At 52.7% G+C, this 24,284-nt stretch overlaps 1 protein-coding gene across 2 annotated transcripts in view; it reads left to right on the top strand.

The window, feature by feature from the left end:
- The window catches only part of Dpp6 (dipeptidyl peptidase like 6), a 624,061-nt gene that overhangs the window by 387,324 nt on the left and 212,453 nt on the right, over positions 1-24,284 (top strand). For both annotated transcript variants that reach the window (XM_027943387.2, XM_071610694.1), the window contains exon 5: positions 11,915-11,989. In XM_027943387.2, the coding sequence (XP_027799188.1) occupies positions 11,915-11,989 (75 nt within the window). The remainder of the gene's footprint in view (positions 1-11,914; positions 11,990-24,284) is intronic.

The following is a 24,284-nucleotide window of genomic DNA, read 5'->3' as shown; positions in this document are numbered from 1 at the left end:
TTGTGTATATGTACCACGTTTTCTTTTTTTAAGTTTTTTTTAACATTTATTTTATTTGTTTATTTTTATGTGGTGCAGGGGATCGAACCCAGCGCCTCATGCGTGCTAGGCGAGCACTCTACTGCTGAGTCACAGCCCCAGCCCCCCACATTTTCTTTATCCATTCATCCATTCCATGAAGGGAACGTAGGTTGGTTCCATAATTTATTGTGAATTAAGCTGCTGTAAACAGGGATGTGGCTGCATCACTATGATTTGCTGGTTTTAAGCCCTTTGAGTATAAACCTAGGAGTGAGGTAGTTGGGTCAAAGGGTGGTTCCATTCCAACTTTTCTGAGGAATCTCCATACTGCTTTCCATAGTGGTTGCACCAACTTGCAGTCCCACCAGCAGTGTATGAGTGTGCCTTTTCCCCACATCCTCGCCAACATTTATTGTTAGTGTATTCTTGATAATTGCCATTCTGACTAGAGTGAGATGAAATCTTAAAGAGTAGTTTTGATTTGTATTTCTCTAATTGCTAGAGATGGTAGGCATTTTTTCATATATTTGTTGATTGATTGTATTTGTTCTTCTGTGAAGTGTCTGTTCAGTTCCTTTGCCCATTCATTGATTGGGTTATTTGGGTTGGTTTTTTTGTTTCTTTGTTTGTTTGGTGTTAACTTTATTGAGTTCTTTGTATAGATTAGTGCTCCATCTGAGGTGTGTGTGGTGAAGATTTTTTTCCCATTCTGTAGACTCTCTCTTCATGTTCTTGATTGTTTCCTTTGCTGAGAAGAAGCCTTTTAATTTGAATCTATCTCATTAATTGATTCTTAATTTTACTTCTTACACTTTAGGAGTCTTATTAAGGAAGTCAGGTCCTAAGCTGACATAATATAGATTTGGGCTTGCTTTTTCTTCTGTTAGCCACAGGGTCTCTGGTCTAATGCCTAAGCCCTTGATCTACCTTGAGTTGAGTTTTTGTACAGGGTGAGAAATACAGGTTTAATTTCATGATGCTACATATGGATTTCCAGTTTTCCCAGCACCATTTGTTGAAGAGGCTGTCTTTTCTCACTGGATGTTTTTGGCCCCTTTGTCTACTATGAGATAACTGTACTTATGTGGGTTTGTCTCTGTGTCTTCTCAATGGTACCATTGGTCTTCATGTCTATTTTGGTACCAATGCCATGCTGTTTTTGTTACTATGGCTCTGTAGTATAGTTTAAGTTCTGGTGTTGTGATGCCTCCTGCTTTACTCTTCTTGCTAAGGATTGCTTTGGCTATTCTGGTACCTCTGTTCTTCCCCAGCATTTGACCCACAGCCTCCGGATTCCTGAAGGTTCTCGTCCCTCTTTGTTGCTGATTTCTCCTTCTTTCCTTCTTCCCACTCTCTCCAGTAGGAGTGCCCTTAAACTGGGCTGAAGATACTTTGCTGAAGTTAATTAATCGGGTTTCATGGGGACAGCAGTTCTTATAGAACTTAACACTCTCCGATTCTTCTGAAACATCATGGAGCACAACTCCTCAGGAGGATGAAGTGCTCAGCCTTTGCCTGACACTTAGGTATTTGAGTCTGGAGTGGTGTTTGGAGACTGTGTCAGTATTCAGACCCAGCTTTCCTTAGAAAAGGAAACCACACACACTGGGGCTTGAGCCCCACCTTCCATGCTGTTGGTCCACCAGGAATGTTCCAGAACAAATCTCCATCTGGATTGAGGTGCTGAGGCTTCTTGTGCTCGCTTCACTGATAATTCCAGTGGCAACGAGAAGTGGAGAGGTGTATCCTGTGGTTCACGGGATCGTTTAAATCATGCTGGGTGTGTGGAAGGCAGCGTGGCTGTTCATTTCAGGGGCAGTAGAAATATTTATGCATTCCAAGTCACTCCAGGGAAATTTTCACAATAATCTAAAAGGCACAGTGTTGCAGCATTGTGTGTGAAAGTAAAAATGCCTGAGACTCAGCAAACAAGACAAGTAAACAAAAAACAGATAAAATATGGGTCAGCCATTGAAATAGTAGCTAGGAAGAATATTTGTGATTTTATATGGAATAAGGAGAATATAGCGCACAGCTCAGGTGACAAGTGCGAGCATCATCAGTATCTACAGAAAGGCTGGAAGTGAACCCGGAGCCCCCCCTGGGCACACTGGGCAGAGAAAGTCTGTGTGTTATCTCCTAATGTGCTCATTTCCATAATTGCTGGTCCAGTGCCATTCATTCAGCAATTAATCAGGTTCGTAAAATTGAGCCTCATGTTTCAGAGAGATGAGCTTCTTCCAGGGATGACTGTGCGTCAGCTGTAAGATGGTCGTGGAAACCCTGGGCCGGAAAGTAAGTCCATTGGGAAAAAGCATTCCACTGAACTGATGTCAGTGTCCTTGCGTTTTGTGTCTTAATGACTAATTTAGTTGTGTTCATCACTTATTTTAACCACAAAATTAACATTTAAAAAGTGTTCGTTTCTCTGGTTTATATCTGCCGCCGCCGTTGACTTCATATAATCATTAGACACAGAATTTGAATTTTTATCTCAGTCTCTGAAAGCTAATTAGCCTGACTCCTTCCAGAGAGCGACAGGGTTGGGCCACTGTTACCAGGAGAGCTGGGAGTGGGCCGCCTCTCCGGAGGGCTCCGGGTGGAGCAGACAGGAGCCTGAGGTCTCCTGCCCCTTTCCCTGTTTTCTCTCCACCCAGTGACTGCCGTGCTTATTCCACCTCCTTAATTCCATGAATTCCACCCCTTCTGCTTCCTTTAATGGCCACGAAGTGCTCCGTGCTGCTGCTGCTGCTCTCTACCCTGTGAGGTGGCGCTGGCAGAAGGAAGCCCCGGGTCTGCCCCTCCCCGTTCTGTGCGGAGCCTGGTGGCTGCACAGGAAGCTCTGCCTGGCGTCACCCCTGGTGGGGACAGGCAGCCTGCTGCATTTCAGCTCCTGAGGTCCTGAGTTCCCCCGCAGGGACATGCCGGGATCAGGCAGGACAGCCAGCCCCCAGCAGCAGGGAGCACCCCATGGTCTGCAGCTGGGAGGGCCAAGCCTGCAGCCCAGGCTGCCTCGGAATGCTCTGATGGCCCCCGGCACGTGAAGACCCAGCCTTGCCGCAGGCGCGCTGTGCAAAGCCGCAGAGTGACCGACTGAATCTGTGGCTGTTTCTGAGTCCCCGAGGACCCCTTTCTTTCCCCCTTTTTCTTTCTTTTTCTCTTTCTCTCATTTTCTAATTCTCTTACTAAAAGAACAGAAAACACGAGTATTTCTTACATGTAGTTATGCTAATTATCATCTCACAGGCCGTCCTTTAATTTTGGAAGGTGTGCAGACTGCTTTCTACGTCATCTGTAGGAGATCTGAAAGTACAGGTCCTCTTCTTGGCCCCAGCAACAGTCCTTGTCAGCCACAGTGGTGAGCTGTCAGTCCCCTGACCAGCTGCGCGTCACTGGACACCCAGGGAAGCCTCCTCGGAGCCAGGCTCTGGGTGGGTGGAGACGATTGAGACAGAACACAGTTTCTACCTCTGGGCACCTTTCAGCCTGGGTGTGGGAGGAGTAAGCACTGTGGCAATCTTTCTGCGTTAGAGTACACTGTGCCCCGAGACCGACCTGCGTGGGAAGGAAGAGGGCTGCTGACCCCCTGCACAGGCTCACGGTGCAGTGGCTCAGCCGTCCTTGAACTTGAGGGATGAGTGGCCCGTGGCCTTGGGGCAGAGTGTGAGGCTGGGAGGTTCATATCTCGGGCAGGGAGGTACGGGGTGCCGTGTGGAGGTTGGTGGCTCCAAGGCCCAGGACCAGGGCGGGATTCATCTTCAGGGACCTTAGTGGCTACTAGACTTTACTGCAAAGCAAACGGAAGGGACAGCAGCTTTGAGCAGGACAGTTCAGTGGGTTTTAGGAAAATGAAGGAGATTTGAGAGAAGGGAAGGTTGGCAGTTCAGAAGTCCCCCAGGGCTGCTCCAGTGGAGAGAAGGGCCCCGAGTTAAGGCAGTGGTTTGAGGGGACCCAGGGCACGTGGAGCTCTTGGCCCCCTTCTGGAAGGGAGATGGCGCAGTGCTGGGGTCACCTGGGGGCTGAGCCTGTGTTCATGAGGGGTGGTGGCAGATTGTGGAGGGCAAGCCACACTTGGAGGCAGCGTGCACCAGCTGTTCTGGGTGCTCTCGATGGAGCAGCGTGTCCTAAACCCTGCGCATGGTGCTCACTCCGTGGAAGACCTTAGGAATCCCGCGAGCCACGACGCCTGTCATTCTTATTTGACAGATCAGAAAACAAGAGGTCAAAAGAATTTATTTCTAAGTCACATAATTGGCAGCCGAAGCCTGATCACTGAGCTCAGCTTTGTCTCTTCCAAGCCACCGCGGCCCCTGTCCACAGAGGACTCCAGCACCCCCAGAGGGTGCCCGGAACCTCACCTCTCCAAGCCCTCTGTTTAGTGTTGTTTCCATCTTACCTAAGCTCACCAAGGCCAGAATTTAGGCAGCCTGAGTGTAGCAGCAAAACCAGCATGAATTTCAGTGTCTTTTATCACAATTTCATGGATAGAAATTCATTCTTAACAAAGATTCTGCTAAATCCAGCACTGGATTTTTTTCTTTCCTTGCTAAGTCAAGAACTGTCACCTTTTCCCTTCAAGTAAGCCCCTTACAGCTCTGTGCCATATCTACATGGCCAGCACCAGTGCTCTTTGCTTTGGGGCCCTTATTAGTAAAAGAAGGGTCCCCTGAGGACGAGCGCTGCAGTGCCAACACAGTCTGACCACTGAGGCTGCTAAGTGAGCCTTGGGCAGGTGGCATACACACCACGGACGCGCTGGACAGGGGCGATTCACCGCTCGGCGGCGTGGAGCAGGAAGTGAGAGATCTCACAGTACAGTGTCTCAAACATGAATGATTTTTGAAATTTTCCATTCAGCATTTTCAGTCCATGGTTGAATGGGTAACTGCAAGTGCCGGAAGTGAAACCATGGACAAGGGGGGCTACTGGATGTCACCTCTCGATGGCACAAAGGGCCCCTCTGTTATCGTAGGACTGCCGTTGAACTGGGAGAATGCTACAGCTTCCCGTCCCTTGTCCCTGCCTGCGGGTCCCCCACTGCTGTCTCGGGATCACTCCTGGAGCCACCGGCTCACTGCCCTCAGGCTCAAGATGCAAACTGTGGAGTCAGGTTAGCCTCATGCAGAGATGGCAGCTGCAGCTGAGTCCCAAGGAATCCTGCTGTCAGGTTGGCGAGAGCTTGGCAGAAACACCTGGACACCTCCCGGAGCCACAGCAACCCCACTTTCCCATTTTCTACTTTACCAACCAGGAAGCAGTACTGGGAATGGCACCCAGGACTTCTAGATGGTTTTTAGATGAATAAAGGGCCAGAGGCAGGCTGTGGCCACCATCACTGAGAATCTCGCCAGCCCCCACTCCCTTCTTCCTGTTGACCAGGGGCCATGCTATGAATCGATGACAACGTATTTAAACATCAGGAAGTCAATCAACAAACACTGTTACAACCAACAAACAGCAGAACATCCATATGATCTAATGGCTAGTGCTGAAGGGGCATGGGTGAAGCTTGTCAGCAACTTCCAGAAAGTTCCCTGGATGAGGACAGAATCAGTAACCACTTAAATATGATGTACTTTATTTACCAAGAACCAACCATCAGTGAAAACTATCCCAGTGGCAAAACCCAAAGCTGTTTCAGATGCAGCCAGCTATTGGGGGGAACCTCACCCTCACCTCAGGATCTAAGATGTTTCTGCAAATAAGTGGAATAAGAGCTAGAAAAGAAAAGGAAAAAAAAAAAAAAAACATCTTCTTTTCCTATAATTCCATCCCTGGAAAATCCAAAAGACATTAGATTTTTAAAAAACACTTAGTAAATTTGTTAATGTGGCTGAATATAAGATACATACTAACAACAAGAACACCATAAGAACTATAATAAACTATAAAATCTTGTTAAATATTTGAAAAAATGTAAAGATGCAGTATGGTCTTAGATATCAAGATAATATTGAAATGCTAACTCTCTTGAGGTTGATATCAAACCTTAATATAATCCTAATCAGAAATCTGAAAATCCTTTAGTGTCAAACATTTGAAAAAATAATCTTAATTGTTATGTATAAGAATAGTCACCTGCATGTAGCCAGGAGCTCTTTTACCTGGAATGAGAAAATAATCGACGTCCCACTCAGCTCGGTAGCAATGACAGATTTCACTTCCAGGCTGTCACTGTGCCCAGGTGTTACGATCCCTCCTTGGAACTCTCACATCTGCCTTGGTAGGTGCAGAGGCCCCAGGTCACCTCCACTGTACAGAGGCCCCAGAAGTCAGGAAGTCCTCAGAATCTCAGAGTAAGTGCTGTGAACTGGCCTTTCTGGACCCGCAGTCCAGGCTTCCCACTGTCCAACTCTGCATAGAAACAGCACGGAGTGGTGAAAGTCTGAAGAATCCTAAAGTAGGCTCCCCCATGATGGCCATTTGACATACAAAGAGCTTGGGGGAAATGGACACATGGCCGGACAGCCAGGCCAGCACCACAGTTCATCCACAAGGAGCTCACAGTTCATAAAGACAAAAAATTAAATTCCAGTTGTATAAAAGGATCAACTGCTTTGAAAAATCTGTCATTTGGTTTAGTGAAAAATAGAGAACTTTTTAATCAAAATGGGTACTCCAAAAGATAAAAGAGGCTGCTGTATTTCACTTACCTTATAAAATTTCAAATACTAAAAAGGCAGATAATATGTGCAAAAAAAAATCCAGGCAACAAATAAAAAGATAGTGTTGATAATCTATGGAGAGTTCTTCCAAACCAACCAGAAAATGAAAAGTAAGAAGAACTAAACAAAAATATTCCTGGACCATCTCAGGAGACCCCGAAGCTGAGCCCTGGTCACCTGGGAAGTAGATCTTGAGTTCAGAGTCCTGAATGTGTGGGGTGCTTGGTGGAAACGGGGACCTTGAGTCTCGAGTGTCCCTAGCCGTCGGGGGCCTGGAGGCTGGGAAGGCCAGGGTGTGTGGCTGTAGGGCCTCGAGGAGCCCACCAACTCGGGTGGCATGGTCCCAGCCAGCACCACCAACAGGTGGCTTGGCTCTACTCAGAAAGTGGTGCTCCTGCGGGTTCCACTGGAGTCCTCTTGGTGTCAGTCTTGGTGTCCCAGCGTGTTCCACTGAGGTTCTACTCCTTCATTTATTTAGATGGAGATGGAGGTGCAGCATCAGCTCCCACCCAGAGCCATCACTACAGATATGAAAAGGATCTCAGGATATTTGGAAGAGCTTTATATTAGTAAGTTTGTCAATGATAAAGAAATAGAGAAATTCCTGAAAGACAGGCATGACCGCGGCTCTCCAGTGGAGAACTTCTTACGGGCACAGCCCTAGGCTCATGCACTAAGTCACTAGCTGAAGCTCCACACGAGGAGAAGTGGCCCAGGCCGCTTTCCTGACCAGTCCCACCAACCACTAAGGAAGATCAGCCCAGCTCTAAGGGACGTGGAGAACACTGTGGTTTGAATGTGTCCTTTGGGTTCACCAGTAAGAAAAGGCCTACGGGTGGTGATTGGCATCAACCGAGGTCCTGAGAGATGGCCCCAGAGAAAACGAGTGACCTTTTAAGACAAGGAGGACGTTCAAAAGCCAGCACCCTTGCTCTGACTTGCCACATGGTGCCCTCTGCCACGTCACGGTGCAGCAAGAAGCCCACCAGACCCTGAGCAGATGCTGGTGCCATGTTCTTGGACTTCCCAGCCTCCAGAACTGTGAGGCCAACAAAATTATATTCTTTACAAATTATCCAGTCTCAGGTATTTTGTTACAGCCACAGAAAGGGGACTTAGATACAGGACAATTAGAGAAGAGGAGGAAATCCTTCCCAATCCATTTCTGAAGTCAGGAAGTACTCTGAAAGGAAAACCCAACAAAGATATTACCCAAAAAGTACAACCACAGTTTTCCTTCATGCACACAGATGCAGAAATCCTCAAGGGAATGCGAGCAGGTTGAATCCAACCATAGATAAAAGGATGCTACATCATGGCTGGCTACATCCGCTCCAGGAGTGCAAGGTGCATTTAACACTGGAAGATCCAACAGTGTCATTTCTAATGCCTGCAGACTGAAAAGCAGAAAAGCCTGATCGTCTCAAAAATATTAGGAACTGTTTGAGAAAATCCAACACACGTTTATCATAAAAACTCAGAGCACACTGGAAGTGGAGAGGAGCATCTCCAACCTGACCAAAGCATCCACAGGGAAGGTCCACCACTAGTACCATGTGAACCAGTGAGCAGGCGCTCCTCCCCAAGCCCAGATGAGCACAGGGGTCTTCACACCCACCACTGCCCAGATGGAGCCGCCCTCTCTACAGCACGATAGGGTGATCAGAGGTGAAGAGGAGAAAAGCATCCACAGAAATACATTAAGTAGAAAATTCTTAGGAATCTTAAAAAAAAAAAAAAAACCTAATGAAACAGATTTAGCAAAATTTCAGAATATAAAGTCAAGTTTCTAAAATGTTCTATATTCCCGCAGACTAATGATAGAGAATTCACATTGAAATCAAAATATGCATGTGTGTTTTATATGTGCAAAACATCAATCATTAAAAATCTAGAGATAAATTTAATAAAATATGGGCAAGACCTGTATGTTGAAAACCACAAGATTTCGCTGAGATAAAGGTTAAAACAAGTAACTCTCGTCTCGGGGAGCCTGCAATCTAGTGAGGCTGGGTGATATATAAGATGGAGGAGTGAAATGTGTCTTGTCTTAGATGAGGATTGGTCTGGTACATAACCCAGAAAAGGTCATTATAGAAAATTGGTGGCAAAGCTCTCTGTTCTCTGCCTATGGCCGTTGAGCGACAAGGAGGCGTCACTTAGAGGTGGGTTTGAGGAAAATCTAAAAGGATGAGGGCACCAGAACATTCTGGCCAGAGGGAAGGAGGCTCAGGGTGGGGGCCCTGCATGGCCTGGGCAGGTGTGGAGGCTGGCATGAGGGGCGGGCGGAGTGGGCGGAGGTGGACAGGCTGGGAGAGGGCAGCCAGGCCGTGCCTACAGGCCCGCACTTGGCCTTCTCCTCCAGTGGGGTGGGAAGCCGTGGGAGCCGGGCAGTGACTTCCACACCAGGAGATGGCCCTGATGGCTGTGGTGGGACCGGATGCCACTCGGGCAGTGAGGGTCTGGAAAGCCAGAAGTCCACTGCAGCATCTCCAGAGCAGTGCCCAGCCTCGGGGTGGGGGTCGGTTCTGCCTCAACTGGAAACCGGTACAATTTCTGACCCCCCGGACAGGAGGCGTGCAGAGCAGAGTGAGGAAAATAAGGCAGTCAGCCACCAGGGATGGGTGCTCCTCCTGGAGGGGAGGCGGAAGGTACCAGAAGCTGGGTTGGGGAGGAGCTGGGGTATGCATGCTGATGCCCTCTGGACACCAGGGGAGCTTCAGGGAGGCAGGCAGATGCGCAGTCTGGGGTCAAGGCCAAGCCCGCCGCGTGCAGTCGGCCTGGCAGGATTCTCAGCGGAGCCTGGTTTTTAGGGCCTTGAGTCTGGATGCGTCACCTAGGAGGTAGTTCTTACCAGAGAAGTGAGGGGCCCCAGGGTTAGTCCAAGGTCAGGGAGACCAAGGGAAGCAGGGAAGAGCTGGGAGGGAGACCAGGAACCAGGGCACGTGCCCAAGGCCAGGGCAGATGCCGAAGGGGCTTTGAGGAGGGGTGTGGGGGGGTGAGCCCAGGAAGCTGGAGAAGAGCGATTTTGGTTGATTGGCAGGTGAACTGGGAGAGTGGGTTTGAGAGAGAACAGGGGAGAGAAATCGGGGCACGGGAAACAGTTCTCAAGGGGTAGCCGGGGGTGGGGGGGAGTTTCTGAGGACAAAACCCCGTCATCTGCGCCATAGATAGGGAGCCAGCGCCCTGTGAGTGGGGAAATGGGCCCTCGACTGTCAATGCAGCACCCTCTAACACCCTTGGGGCCACACTGAGGTAAAGCACTTGTGCTCCCAAGGACGGAAGCCTCTGGACATCACAGGGGGGTGCGAATGCCTAGCGTGTTTTTGGAAAGCAGTCGGGCAGTAGGTTGAATCAAAAATGAAAACAGCAAAGAAAATCCTTGCTGACCCTCACTCCCAGCCTTAGGTGTCTGTCCTACAAACTCCCAGTCTTGGACGGCTGTCATCCTACAGAGTTTAGACCCCTCCGGGAAAGCCTTTGGCGGGTCCTTCCTCACAGGTTGGTGATTGCTGCTGTCAGGAGGCACCGTCCATCCCTCTGGTGTCCTGAGTCCCAGGTCTGTATCTGCAGATTCGCCTTCGTGACGAAATTTATTTGTATCCCCCGTAGCACACACTCCTGCCGTCCTTCAGCACAGCAGGAAGAAAGAGGGGCCGTCTGGGGCTGGGGCTCCGGCTGAGCCCGCAGGAGGGTCAGCTTCCCCCTCACAGTGCTCTGCTGCCTACGACTGTGCGTGGTGCACTCGTGGGTGTCCTGTGGAGCGCTGGGCTTCTCCACCTTGCTGTGTTCTTTGGCATGTCCACTGTTAAAAAAGCCCCCAGGCAAGGGCTGAAGTGCCTTCCAGCATCCTGGGTAGGAGAAGGAGTGATGCATCTCACAGAAAGCACCAGTGTGGTCAGCCTCGCTGGGCGCCATGGGCCGGGGCCAGTGCCCGGGGCCAACAGCATGCCAGAAGCACACAGAAGGCCAGGCCAGGCCTTGGGCAGTGTCACTGGGCACGGGAAGGCTGGCTGGAACCCAGGCCCATGATTCTCTCCGGGGCGATGGCTCAGTGTCCAGACTGTGTTTCTGGTGACTTCGTGGGGTATAACCACCAAGAGGAACAAGACTGTCACCGTGAGCGAGGACCGAGTGAATGAGTGCACACGTGTCAAGGGTGGTGTTCAACGAGCGCCACTCCAGACAGACCAAATCCCTACGTGTCACCGCCTCCAGGGTCTCGCTGCATCAGGAAACAGCAGTGTGACATCACCTGCCCTGTCTCCCTGCTTCCTGGTGTGATCACCTGCGCACGTACAGAGTGACTCACAGCAGGCCGGCAGCGAGGACGCCTGGCCGAGGCCAGGCAAAGTGACGTGGTTGGTGACCACCTGTTGTGCAGTGAAGACATATGACATAAAAAGTGACACCAAGTCCTCTGTGCTGACTCGTGGGGACGCCCACACAGGGTCAGGAAAGGCGCCGAGGCACGTGTGCCACGTGGTTCTGTTTTAGTGGCAACTCTGCCTGATACATGCCGCGGGGTGTGAGAAGGAAGCAGAGGCTCTCTCGCAGGCCTGCGGCGGGGGTCTGCCAGTGAAGGTGGTTTTTGAGCTTGGGTCTATCAGTCTGTTTTGGTAGACACAGTAACCATTGTTGTGTTGAATTTTGAAAAAAAAATTGAAAAAGCATCAGTGAACTAAATGCTGTTCTGCTAACAAAGAAAGGCTGCGCCCAGTTTGTCTTTTTCCACTGTTTCACTGGTGCCGCGGAGATGTACATATGGTGGGAGGTTCACACATGCACACACGGCCAACGTCATTCCCCAGGATTCCCCCCGCTCCTCCCTCCCGTCCCCTTCCTCTGCCCGCCCCTTTGATCTCAGGAGACCCCCGTCACCCTGTTCTTTTCCTTTTCCCCTCTAGCCTCCGTATGTGAGAGAAGACTATGAGACTTGCCCCTCTGAGTTTAGCTATTTCATGTAACATAAGTTTCCCAAGTTCCCTCCATTTCCCTGCAGATGACGTGATCCCATTCTTCCTCATGGCTGAGTGACCTCATGGTGTGCACACAACTCCACTATTTACCCACCAATGCCGCCATCTTTAGTAGATATCTGCCAGGTGGCTGCTCACCAGTTTCATTAGCTGATTTTGAAAATGGCATCATCAGAGCGTTCTACTACAGGATTCTGAGTTGTTACATACAACACTCTATAAATAATTCTGTTTTTCTTTTTCTTTCAGGAATCATTAAGAGCCATCAGATACGAAATATCTCCAGATAAAAAATACGCACTTTTTTCATATAACGTGGAACAAGTGAGTACCTCCCTTTTCTGTCTACAAAAAAAAATCTGCATCTCTGTTCTGATGCCTCATTAATTATATTTCCTTGAACCTTACTCTTCCTGAGTTTTGAGTCCTGAAATCCTCTGTGGTCCTGGGGTTGTGTCATACTGCCACCTAGGAGAGTCGGAAGGTACAGCAACTTCCTTGGCAGAGGAAGAGACATCACTTAGGAGCCGTCTCTCAGGTCTTCTTGGGGAGACGGCCTCTACCCAGAGGTCCACCTCTCCTTGCTGGGCACCCTTCCTGCATTATCTGAAACCATGCCCTTCACCCTGACAACAGAAGGCACTTCCATCCCCCTACACACCGCGTGCATTGCCTCCTGGTGCCCGTGCTTGATGAGAACGGCGCTGTTGCTCCCGGTTTATAGAAACGCTGTCCTCAGCACTGTATATCGACACCTCGTCAGATTCTGCCAGAATTCTCTGTGAAACTCACCCTGGGCTCGAGAAGCAGCCTAAAGCTCCCCCGAGCCTGGGTCTCTTTTCCTTCTTTCCTCCCTCCTTCCTTCTTCCTCCTCTTTTCTCTCCCAACTTTGTTCCTCCAAATGTAGTTTCTGAATCTGACTTGATGGCTCTGTTACTTATTGGGTGTTTCAGATTTACTCCTCCAAGTGCAGACTTTTTCAGTTCCATGTTCAGTTTGTTTGTTTATTTTTGCTTTCTAGAACGTCTGTTATCTATCTATAAGAGTCTGGATAGAGAAATAAAAACTGGGCATCTTGATCTGTTTGACTGGGTGCAGTTGGTGAACCTGACACCCTCCAGGACCGTGGCTAGCTTTGGGACGCTGCGTCTCCTGTGCTCACCCTCAGCTGGCTCTGGGTGTGGAGTGCCTGGGCATCGCCTCCTGGCATCCCTAGATCGTGCCTGTGTCATGTGCTTCACCTCCCTTGGACACCCCCCAAACCGTCACTGTACACCCGAGTAAGGAACGACTTCAGCAGAAGGACTCTCCTTTGGCTGTCCCAGGAGGGGGCAGTTCTTTGCTCAGAAGGTTTGAGGTTCTATAACTAGACAGTCGCTTGGTCACCAGAGGACCCAACAGTGGGACCCGATACCTTGTGAGGTAATGAACATCCTGCTCCCAGGAGCCTTGGGAATGAAGTCCCAGGCTGGTTCCTTGCACTTTAAGAATTTGGGAAAAACACAGTTGTCAAGTAGGTTTGAGAAAGAGTAAGCCCAAGCACAGATTTCCATTTTCTAGGCTGAGATACTTGCCTGCAGTGTGGAAAAATAATCCAAACCATGTTTTCATTTTTGTGGTCCAGACTTACAGTTGGCAAAGTGTGTTGATGTCCAATGTCTTCTTTCTTCTCAAAAAATCATTGCTGTCCCAAAGAGCTAATGTTTGCTAAGTGAGTTTGTTTTGTTCTCTTGTAGATAAAATGTCTTACCATTTCATAATGTACTGAATCTGGAGGATTCTCTTGAAACTCAGCTAGATGTTGGGGGAACACTAACTTTTATCTTGAAAACCATCCTGACTATTAATAGGTAAAAATTGCCTCGAAATAAACTTATTTAATTAGAACATCATGTTCCTTTATGCTGAGGGATATTTGACAAACACAGTTTTCAAAACTCTTGGGGGGAAGCAAAAAAAAAAAGGAATTTTAAAATGCAATATTTTAGATCATTTTAAAAAATTAATGCATTTGGTGATTTTCTAAAAGGAAAGAGAGATTATATCTGGAAAATATTTTTCCTTTAGAGAATAAGAATAAAAAGCCCCTGAACATTGTGAAGAATCTCCCGCAGAGTTTAAAGGCGTGAATGTGGGTCTGTTCTGTGGCCAGTGGAGCTTTGTTCTGTTCCAAATAGCTTTTCCCCCAAATCTCGTCTAAATCGAAGCCCAGTTGATGGCCTGGTCATTGAGTTGGAGGATGGTCGGCGTGGGACGGGTCTGTTCGGCTCTCTGCTGCTGCACAGCCAACCTGCCACCCACAGTGGCCTGACGCACGCAGCATCAGTAGCGCCTGGTCTCTGTGGGTCAGGATCTGGGTCAGCTTAGCGGCTCCTCTGACTCAGAGGCTTTCACGGGACTGCAGGGGTCCACTGGGTAAGGAGCCGCTTCCAAGCTCCCTGTCCCCTCACGAACAGGACTCAGCTCCTCCTGCACCGTGGGCTCCTGGCCCAGTCCCTGGCCACAGAAGCCTCTTCAGAGGACAGCCCCAGACATGGCCGCATCGGAGCAGCGAGCCAGTGTCAGCAGGTTGGATGTCACAGATTCAATGACCTAATGTCAGATGTGGCATCCCCACGTGTTCTGTGGGTCAGCCCACTCACAAGGCAGCAAGACCAGGGTGGGGGACCCTGAGTCGTCTCAGGTGTGGCCTCTCCCACCACCAGAGTCCTCGCAGGAGGGCCTGTCCTCACGTTTGCCTGGTGCCTAACTGTCCTGCGTCTGCTCGAAGGACGTGCTCTGTGCGTGGAGACTGTGATGAGCCCCTTTCTTTCTCACGCGGCCCTAGAGTTCCAAGAAGCGAGAGAAGCAGGGGGTGAGCACAGCCAGGCCTTGAGAGAGCGCTGGGCAGGAGTCGGGGCACCGGTCCCCTCGCTTCTTGGTGACACTTAGCTGGCCGGGGCCAGACAACCGCAGCCTGTCTATCAGAGAAGTGGAGATAATAGGCCATTCCATCGTGACTCAGGGGTATCGTGAGAGCCAGTGGGGACAATCAACTGTCTGAGTTTTGTACACATTCAGTAGATAACGTGAGAAGATCCCCAGCCCAGATCTTGATAAGCAGTGAGTTCTCCATGCTGTCATCTTATGGCCATTGTACACTCAAGCTGAGCAAAGATCTGACCTAAACCCACAGAATATGCAGTGCTACTAGGATTTTCTTAGGAGCCCACAGAAAAACTTACTTTAAATTTTTTTAAAAGAGAGAGAGAGAATTTTTTTAATATTTATTTTTTAGTTTTCGGTGGACACAACATCTTTGTTTGTATGTGGTGCTGAGGATCGAACCCGGGCCGCACGCATGCCAGGCGAGCGCGCTACCGTTTGAGCCACATCCCCAGCCCCAAGAAAAACTTATTTTATTGAGTGCTAATTACTTTCAGAATCTCAAGTTCAGCCATAAACGTATGTAGATATATTTCCTTTGGTGTACTAGTACATTTTTCAAAGGGTGTTTAGATTGTATATGAAAAGGAAGGTTTCCTAGGGTGTATTCTTATGTTCTGTTTGTCTCCCAGTCACTCAGCGCAACAGCCCCCCACAGCCTCCTCCTGAGAGGGGAGAGGTCCCCAGTGCCGCCTCCTCCTCCTGAGAGGGGAGAGGTCCCCAGTGCAGCCTCCTCCTCCTGAGAGGGGAGAGGTCCCCAGTGCAGCCTCCTCCTCCTGAGAGGGGAGAGGTCCCCAGTGCAGCCTCCTCCTCCTCAGAGGGGAGAGGTCCCCAGTGCAGCCTCCTCCTCCTCAGAGGGGAGAGGTCCCCAGTGCAGCCTCCTCCTCCTGAGAGGGGAGAGGTCCCCAGTGCAGCCTCCTCCTCCTGAGAGGGGAGAGGTCCTCAGTGCAGCCTCCTCCTCCTGAGAGGGGAGAGGTCCCCAGTGCAGCCTCCTCCTTCTCAGAGGGGAGAGGTCCCCAGTGCAGCCTCCTCCTCAGAGGGGAGAGGTCCCCAGTGCAGCCTCCTCCTCCTGAGAGGGGAGAGGTCCCCAGTGCAGCCTCCTCCTCCTGAGAGGGGAGAGGTCCTCAGTGCAGCCTCCTCCTCCTGAGAGGGGAGAGGTCCCCAGTGCAGCCTCCTCCTTCTCAGAGGGGAGAGGTCCCCAGTGCAGCCTCCTCCTCAGAGGGGAGAGGTCCCCAGTGCAGCCTCCTCCTCCTGAGAGGGGAGAGGTCCCCAGTGCAGCCTCCTCCTCCTGAGAGGGGAGAGGTCCTCAGTGCAGCCTCCTCCTCCTGAGAGGGGAGAGGTCCCCAGTGCAGCCTCCTCCTCCTCAGAGGGGAGAGGTCCCCAGTGCAGCCTCCTCCTCCTGAGAGGGGAGAGGTCCTCAGTGCAGCCTCCTCCTCCTGAGAGGGGAGAGGTCCCCAGTGCAGCCTCCTCCTCCTCAGAGGGGAGAGGTCCCCAGTGCAGCCTCCTCCTCCTGAGAGGGGAGAGGTCCCCAGTGCAGCCTCCTCCTCCTGAGAGGGGAGAGGTCCCCAGTGCAGCCTCCTCCTCCTCAGAGGGGAGAGGTCCCCAGTGCAGCCTCCTCCTCAGAGGGCAGCTTCTAGTTGCTCGCCTCTTCCTGGATAGAGCCTCCTGCTCAGTCCTGAGTCAAGATGACAGGACACGAGTTCCCCATGAAGGAGTCTGAAGCTGTCCCCGCGGGACAGCCGGCCACTCTCCCTGCACTTGTGGGGACTGGTGCAGCCGGTTTTTCCAACTAAGGGACTGTCGAATTCATGATTCACGTAGAGCTTGAAATGCCCACAGGACGGTCCTGACGGTGCACGTGTGGCAAAGTAGCCCATCTGGGCATCGCGGTCTCGCGTGCCCCTGCTCCTGGGGTTGCTGTTTATCTGTGAGAGGAGACGTTCAAAGACACTGAGGCTTTACCACCCAACACAAGCTCGGCTGTCAGCTCTGAGCCGGGTGTTTGCACTGACGTGCGACCGTGCCCAGTTAGTGGCCCAGCTCTGCAGACGTGCACTCCTGCGGCGCGGAGGCCGCCCTTGCTGTGATGTGGCTCTCGTGCTGACCGCCTCCCTCCTGGTTGGAACTGCTGAGGTCTTTCCAGGAGTCACCAAGGAAAGCCTTCTTTGTCCTGTACGGTGGGACATGTTCACCTGAGCCCTCTGTGTCCCTTTGCGGGGCCCACCTCTAGTGACCAGCTGACTCTCGTGTTCGTGCTGGATGACCCTGTGGCCCCCCAGCTGCGGCGGCCGTGAAGGGCGGACTCTGAAACAGTGTGTCCGGCCACTCTGCAGCCGCCCTGCTGTCCTGCCCGAGCCTGGCAGCGGCTGTGATGGCGGGAACCGAGGACAGCTGTCAGCAACCCTCCCTCTTCCTCCAGAGGAGATGAATCGCCCACAGGACCAGGAGCTGTCCCAGCCCCGCCTGGAAGTGCACCCGGACCCCGTCAGCACTTCTCAGAAGCCCATTTACGCTGGGATTTGTTTCTGTGTCTGTTTCAAGCAGCTCTCCTTAGCCACGCCTATCCTAAGGGTTCAGATTGCCTTGCGAGCACGCGGCACCTTCCTCTTTAACTATTTGAGGCCACTTGCCCGTGACTCTCACCGTGTGAGGTCACTGAAAATGCTCATTAGCTTTTGGACGTGTATGGTTTTGTGTCACTCAGAGCTAAGCACTGAGCGTGTGTTTCCCAGCACCGTGATGTCAAGGAACGCACGCGAGGCCTCGGGGCACCCTTCCAGGGCTGAGTCCGATCAGAAGGCAGGTGACAAAGGGAATGGGCCTCGCAGACATCGGCAGGAGGAGGAGCCTCCTCCCGGGTCTGAACTCGGCCGCTGGTGGTTGGGCCTTTCTTGTTTTTGAAAGTCTAGGTTTTCGGCTTGCTGTTGTTGTTTTTGTTATTGTGCTATTATTTGAACACAAAACTGCTTCAAAACTCTCTCTCTCTCTCTCACACACACACACACACACACACACACGGAGTTTTTACTCTGGGGGTTCATTTTATGTATAGCTCTATTCAGGTTTTGGAGCTAAATTTAAAAGCACAGATGTAGACATAGAAAAAATGTAGCTCAAGCCATGATTCTTTCCTCAACAGTAGCAAGTGTGGAGATACTTCTGTGTGAGTGTGTGTGTGTGCCTGTGTGTGCATGTGTCTGCATGTGTCTGTGTGTGTGTGCCTCTTTGTGTACTTGTGTATGTATGTGTGTGCCTATGTGCATGTATGTGTGTATGTGCCTGTGTGTGTGCCTGTGTGCATGTGTGTGTGTGTCTGTGTGTGCACCTGTGTGTATGCGTATGTGTGCCTGTGTGTGTGTGTATGTGTGCCTGTGTGCATGTGTGTGTGTCTGTGTGTGCACCTGTGTGTATGTGTATGTGTGCCTATGTGTGTATGTGTGTGTGTGCCTGTGTGTGTCTCTGTGTGTGCCTGTGTGTATGTGTGTGCTTGTGTGTGTGTGCCTGTGTGTATGTCTGCCTGTGTGTGTATGTGTGTATCTGTGTGTACGTCTGTGTGCATGTGTGTGTGTACCTGTGTGCGTGTGTGTGTGTCTGTGTGTGTACCTGTGTGTATGCGTATGTGTGCCTGTGTGCACCTGTGAGTATGCGTATGTGTGCCTGAGTGTGTATGTATGTGTGTGCGCCTGTGTGTCTGTGTGTATGTGTGTGCCTGTGTGTGTGTGTGCCTGGTGGGGGGGCAGCATTCCCAGAAGAGGCTGGAGGCAAAGAAGTGGCTGCTAAGCTGAGGACAGGTACTGGGACATGAGGGACAGTCCCGCAAGTGGCTGCAGAGTGTCTGAAGGCAGCCTGGAGACAGAGAATGGCTGCCGCAGCGTCCCACGGCAGGCAGTGATAATGAATGGCAGTATAGTGATGATTCTTAAAGACCCCAGCTCACGGAGGGGCTCTGGGTAATCAGAATTAACAGTGATGTCTGTGTAATTGGTAGTAAAAGAAATGAAGAAATGTAAATGAGTGGAGCAGTGCGACTGAGTGACACAGGCCGAGAGCACAGAGAGCATTAATGGCTCTTATTATGAATGGCCCTCATTGTAAGGTAGTCAGGGAACAAACGACTCAGATTCCTCCTGAAAGATTTGTTCTTGGGTTCCAATTTAGCAGTCCATGATTGTGGGCGCGCTCGTTAACAGCAATTATAGGCAGAGACTCAAAGCTGATTAATATGGACCAAGCCACCGAGGCCTGCGAGCCAATGATTAGAGCTTAGAGACTCACTGTGCGCCATTATCTCTGCTTTGAGGCTGAGCATTTTTGTGCTACTGAAAACTGTAAAGACGAGTAACTGTGGTGAGTCAGGACCAGCTGCATTTCAGACCTTCAGAACCAGCTCCTGTGGAGAGAGTGACTTAACCGGCGTTGAGTCAAGATGCCTCCTAGGGCATCGCCAGCAATATCGCGTGCGTGCCCATCTTGGTGCCCGTGAATCAGACCACTATTTCCAGAGGCAGGCGAGGAGGTGCTTTGCTTTGCTCCTACCTAACTAAAATGATCTTGGGATTGCAGATGCATGTTCCAAAACGTGGTTTCAGAAGCTAACCAAGTCCCATTCTGTCCTGAGTGTGCTCCATGGGAGGAAGCGGTGTCCCTTGCCCCACCCGTCCCCCTGCGTCCTGGTGGGGCCTTGCAATCCTGCAGTTTTAGCAGACCACATGGCATCTGTGTTGTGGTGGCGTCCTCTCCCCACACCACTGGGTTTTTGTTATGGACTGCCTCTTATGGCTCAGGGCCCACCAGTGGGCACCGGAGCCTCAGCATTGGCCACAGGCTGCACGTGACAAGGCACAGAACCCCATCGCTTGGCAGGTTCTTCTGGTGCAGCTGCTGCAGTGGTATTTTGGGCCAAGTCCATAGCTCTGGGCCTTGAACCTGTAGAAATTAATGAGCATGAGTGATGAGTTGCTAAAGTCCTAAATTGTGTGCCTCCCTGGGCCGGGCAGCGCCCTCTCCCTGCTGGTACCACGGGGTTTGTGCTTGCAGGGCCCCCCACCCCGAGTGTACGTGGTGTGCGCATGTGTGGGGGCAAAGGGACTCTCAACAGTTTCCCTGAGTGGGGACGGCGGGGAGGGGCTTGCAGTGCCCTTCCCCCTGCTCTCTGCAGTCTGCTGCGTCCTGGGGCAGCACATGCTGAAGAGGGGCTCTGGGTAAAGTGGAGGGAGCAAGGCCGGTGGCTTGCTGCCTTCCTAGCCCAGCCTGGCACCTCAGCTGTGGGAGGGTCTGAGTTATTTTGGACTGCCCTGCCAGCTACCGGGGATAACCAGTTACCAGGAGATGAAAAGCCTTTTGGTTTCTTCATATGAGAATGGAGAAGTGCAAAGGTTCTGGGGTTCCCGATTAGAGCTGGCAGAGATCCACCCCACTAACAGCTTCTTAGAGGAGGAAAGAAGAATTGGTGAAACCAGCCAGTACTTCCGTCTGCGTAATGTGACGGCAAGTGGCCTTACTTGCCTGTCCCTCCCCCGAGTTACCGGATTGTTCTGACAACTTCCGAGCCCAGGGGGCGTCCTGAGGAGCCAGGGAGAGCTGCTCTTGGCAGACTCCCCTAGGTTGTCATGACTTGGATGCCAGTGGCACCCTCTTCTGACACTCACCAGGACCCTGGAGTGGTGACAGCGAGCCCCTGAGTGACAGGGAGCAGCGGGGAGGGAGAAGACAGGCTGGCAGGTGCCAACGTATCCCAGGTGTTTAAATGTCACAGTGAAGGTTTGTGATGTGGAACCCAGGAAGGGATAGAAAAATAAGAAGAGCACAGCAGCTGATTGTGAAGCCGGACAAGCCCGTGTGGGGACCAGCGGGCACACTACAGAGGCCAGCGGCCAGCAGGACTCGGGGTGCTGGGGTGCAGGAGGCTCAACACCTGGTCCATGCTGGAGCAAGAGCCTGGACAGACAGAGCACTTTCCACACTGAGCCCTCGTTGGCCTCTGAGTTTCCCAGGTCAGCAGTGGTCCTGCGCATTGAGGGGTGGTCACCGGTGGCCCAGCCTGCCTCTCTGGTGACTTCCCTCGCACGCACACTGAACCCTTCACTCACTGACTGTGGTCAGTTTCCTCCCAGCTGAGGCCGAGGTCTTCTTTCCTGGGGAAGGTAGAGAACCCTGGCAGGGGCAGCTCTGCCTGTGGGGCGCCATGTTGGTGAAGGTTACTTTGTGAGCAGGGGAGTTGCTTGCTGGTGGCTTGCTGGCTATGCCTGGGGACACGGACGTGTGGTCTGTGTCTGCCCTTCTCCTGATGTGGAGCCGCCTGTCCCTGACAGCACCTTTGCCACCTTCATGTCCCCCATCTCATGCATTATGGTCCCAGGGCTCTGTGGAAAGCTGTGTGCTGCACAGCTCCATGAGCTGCCTGGTTGGGAGCATGTCCTGGTTGTTCACGGAGGACAGAGGACGGGGCTTGGGACAGGGAGGGCTAGGAGGAGAAGGCCTGGGACACAGGAGGGTGCAGTGACGGCTGGTGGAGCCCTGGGAACAGAGGGAACCAGGCCACAGGGCCACGGAGACATGGTGAACCTGTCGCCCTTGCTTGTTTACACTGTCCCCTTGAGCAGAGGGTAGGGGGTCAGAAATAAGCTGACTTACAGGACTCCCGTGGCGGGCTGTTCTCCACCTCGGCAGCCTCCACCTCCAGCTTCCAAAATATGCAATCTCACCATCTTGAAAGAAAGCGGGACCCAGAAGCCCTCCCGCCCAGCCCTCCCGCCCAGCCCTCCTGTCCCTTCCTGTTCCCCTCCCCGCTCTCTGCCACGGGCTGAGCTCAGCCTCCCACACGCCCAGGGGAGGCCCCACTGTCCCATTCTACAGATGGAAACCCGGGGCCTGGGACAGCACGGGGCTTAGCCAGCACTTGGGGGGAGGCTGTGGCTCAAGGTGCCGGGTCCGTGAGGCACCTGCTCTTAGCACTGGGTTGCTGCCCAGGTCAGGGGCATCTGGTCTTGGCCCCACCACCATGTCGAAGCCCTCTCTGGTCTCACCAGCAGTCTCTGGCCTCTGCATTCACGGCGCCCACCCTGCTCAAGCTGGCCTCTTGGCAGAACTGAAGCTGCTGGCCACCCGTGTCCTGGTGGGCTGCTCCCCTCCCCTGGTCAGTTAGGGTCCGTCCTGAGCTCAGACTTGGGCGGCTTTCCCAGAGCCCTGTGTGACGTGGCCTTCCCAGGCCACACGCTGTCCCTGGGCACCTTCAGCGCTGCAGTAACAGCACCAGTCGGGGTTGCCCGCGGGTGGTAGCAGAAGCCCACGGAGGCTTTGGGAAGTGCTGACTCGGCTCAGCCTAAATCCCTGCCGTGAGGAGAGCTGGACACGGCACTACATGCTTACAGTTTGAGATGCGGGCATCTGGATGACGGTGAGTCCCCACCATGTCTCTGGTCCAGCTCACTCATCGGGGCCCCAGCCCATGTGTCCCGCTGCCTGCCGAGAGCTGGACGGCCTCACAGTGACTGTACCCTGACTCGTCCCTTGGCCCACACTCCCCCCTTCCTTCGTCTGACAAAAACACATTAAAAACCACCACCACCTCGATTGGCCAGGACTCGGGTGTGGGCCTGTGTCCACCCCACCCAGCCATCCCCACCAGCACCCTGCCCTTCGGAAGTGTCCACTCTCTGCTCCCGTGGCCACCACCCAGTGCTCCCACCCCCACCTGTTGTCTAAGGAGCCACATGCAGCTGTCCGTGGCCACTTTGCCTCAGACACCCTCGCGTCCATGCATCTTCCAAGTTGCCTTCAGGGTGACATTCTGTGTGACAGCCAGATGACACATTCCTCTGCTTGGCTCTCTTCTCATCTTCCTGCCACTGTCCCTCTCACTCGCCTCAGGGAGAGTCCATGTGCTGAGGACACCGTCCACTGCACACCCCACCTCAGTGTCCTTGCTCCTGTGCCCTCTGCCAGGAGACCGTCCTCCACCACCCGACTCCATCCCCAGCCCCCAGCAGGACCCTTCCCTGACGGCAGGTGCCAGTGCGCTGCCCGCCAGCTCCGCAGGGTCCTCTGCAGACAGTTTTCTCGTTGCCACTGATGCATCTCCGTCCCACGACTTTAAGACCCTGAAGGTGCCTCACTTGGACCGACCCATAAGAGGTCCTCCAGAACACAGGCGTCCATGGTGCTGCTGCCCAGGGGCTGCCAGGGGCCCTCTGGGCTGGCAGTGTTTGTAGGGAAGGCAGTGTTTGCCCCAATTGTTCAGGAAGCCTGCAGTGGCCACAGGCTCAGCTCCGTGACTTGAATTTCTTTGATCAAATGCATCTTCATAGCTGCCCCTCGGAGAGATCTGTCCTGTGGGGGGTGTGGTGCCACACTGAGGCTGTTGGCCACTGTTCATGGGCTGTGGTCCCCATCCTACAAGTCCCCTGGACTTGCATGCTTTCATGCCACGGGGTACAGAATTTAATTTTATTCTCCTTTTTTAAGGCCTATCCAATTCTTTGAGTTTTGAGACCTGCATGGACTTGTGTACTGCAGCCACATGTCAGGGGACTGAGCAGGAACCCCTGGTGGCCTCTTCCCAGGCAGGCATTCCTCCACCCGCCCCTGGCACCCCCAGCCTCACTTCCGTCCCTGTATCTGCCTTTTCTAGAATGTCCTAAAAAATGGCATCTTACCTCTCAGACTAGCTGCGCGGTGGACAGTCTTTTGTGTCCAAATCTGGGGAGACTCCCAGGCTCCTCCCACATCTCACTGGCCTCTCAGCTGTGGCTTCCCAAGGCTTGTCCTGAGGGAAGGTCGTTGTTGTCTTGGTGAAACACAGAACACTGGGCGAGACACGAGGTGTTCCGTCCTTGGCTTCAGTGTCAGAACCCGGCTGGCCTCTGAGTGCTGCACCCTCCCCGCAGCCACAGAATGCCTGTCCCCAGAAAAGTCACTCAGGAAGAACCAGAAGGGTGGGTGAAGGGAGCCTCAGCAGGGCAGGGCCCTCTGCACAGCAATCCCAGGTCCAGAAGGTCAGGGTTCAGCACCGCTGACGTGGTTGTCGGTGGGGAGAAGACGACCAGAGACGTCCTGGGCCCAGGAGAGGGGACAGCAGAGACGTCCCGGGCCCAGGACAAGAGAACAAGACACGTCCTGGGCCCAGGAGAGGAGACAGCAGACATGTCCCGGGTGCAGGAGAGGAGACAGCAGAGACTTCCTGGGCCCAGGAGATGAGACAGCAGACATGTCCCGGGTGCAGGAGAGGAGACAGCAGACACGTCCTGGGCCCAGGAGAGGAGACAGCAGACACGTCCTGGGCCCAGGAGAGGAGACAGCAGACATGTCCCGGGTGCAGGAGAGGGGACACAGAGAAGAGCTGGCACAGGCTCTCTGTGCAGGGGAGATGATGGCCTGCCCACGGGGAGGGCGTGAGGCCCCTCCTCACAGCGGTGGCAGCCCCGGGTCCTGGTCCTGGCTCCTGGGTGGAGGAGAGGCTTGATGGAGGAGCTCTGAACGGGGACAGAGCCCTGCTCCTTCCTCCCCCACTCCTTCCTTCAGCACCTGTAACGTCGACCACCAGATGCACACAGGGACAGGACTCCTGGTGAAGATGCGGAAGCAGGACAGAGCCCAGGCCCCGGAGGCTGGCAGCCACTGCCCCCTAGACTTGTGATCTAGGAAAGCCAGCCTTGATTGCCTAAGCCACTGCCACGGGAGTGTGCCCCATGTGACT

This window comes from Marmota flaviventris, chromosome 1, assembly GCF_047511675.1.
Source record: "Marmota flaviventris isolate mMarFla1 chromosome 1, mMarFla1.hap1, whole genome shotgun sequence".
Taxonomy (NCBI): domain Eukaryota; kingdom Metazoa; phylum Chordata; class Mammalia; order Rodentia; family Sciuridae; genus Marmota; species Marmota flaviventris.
Note: the sequence above shows the minus strand (reverse complement) of the source record. Positions and strands in the feature narration are given on the sequence as shown.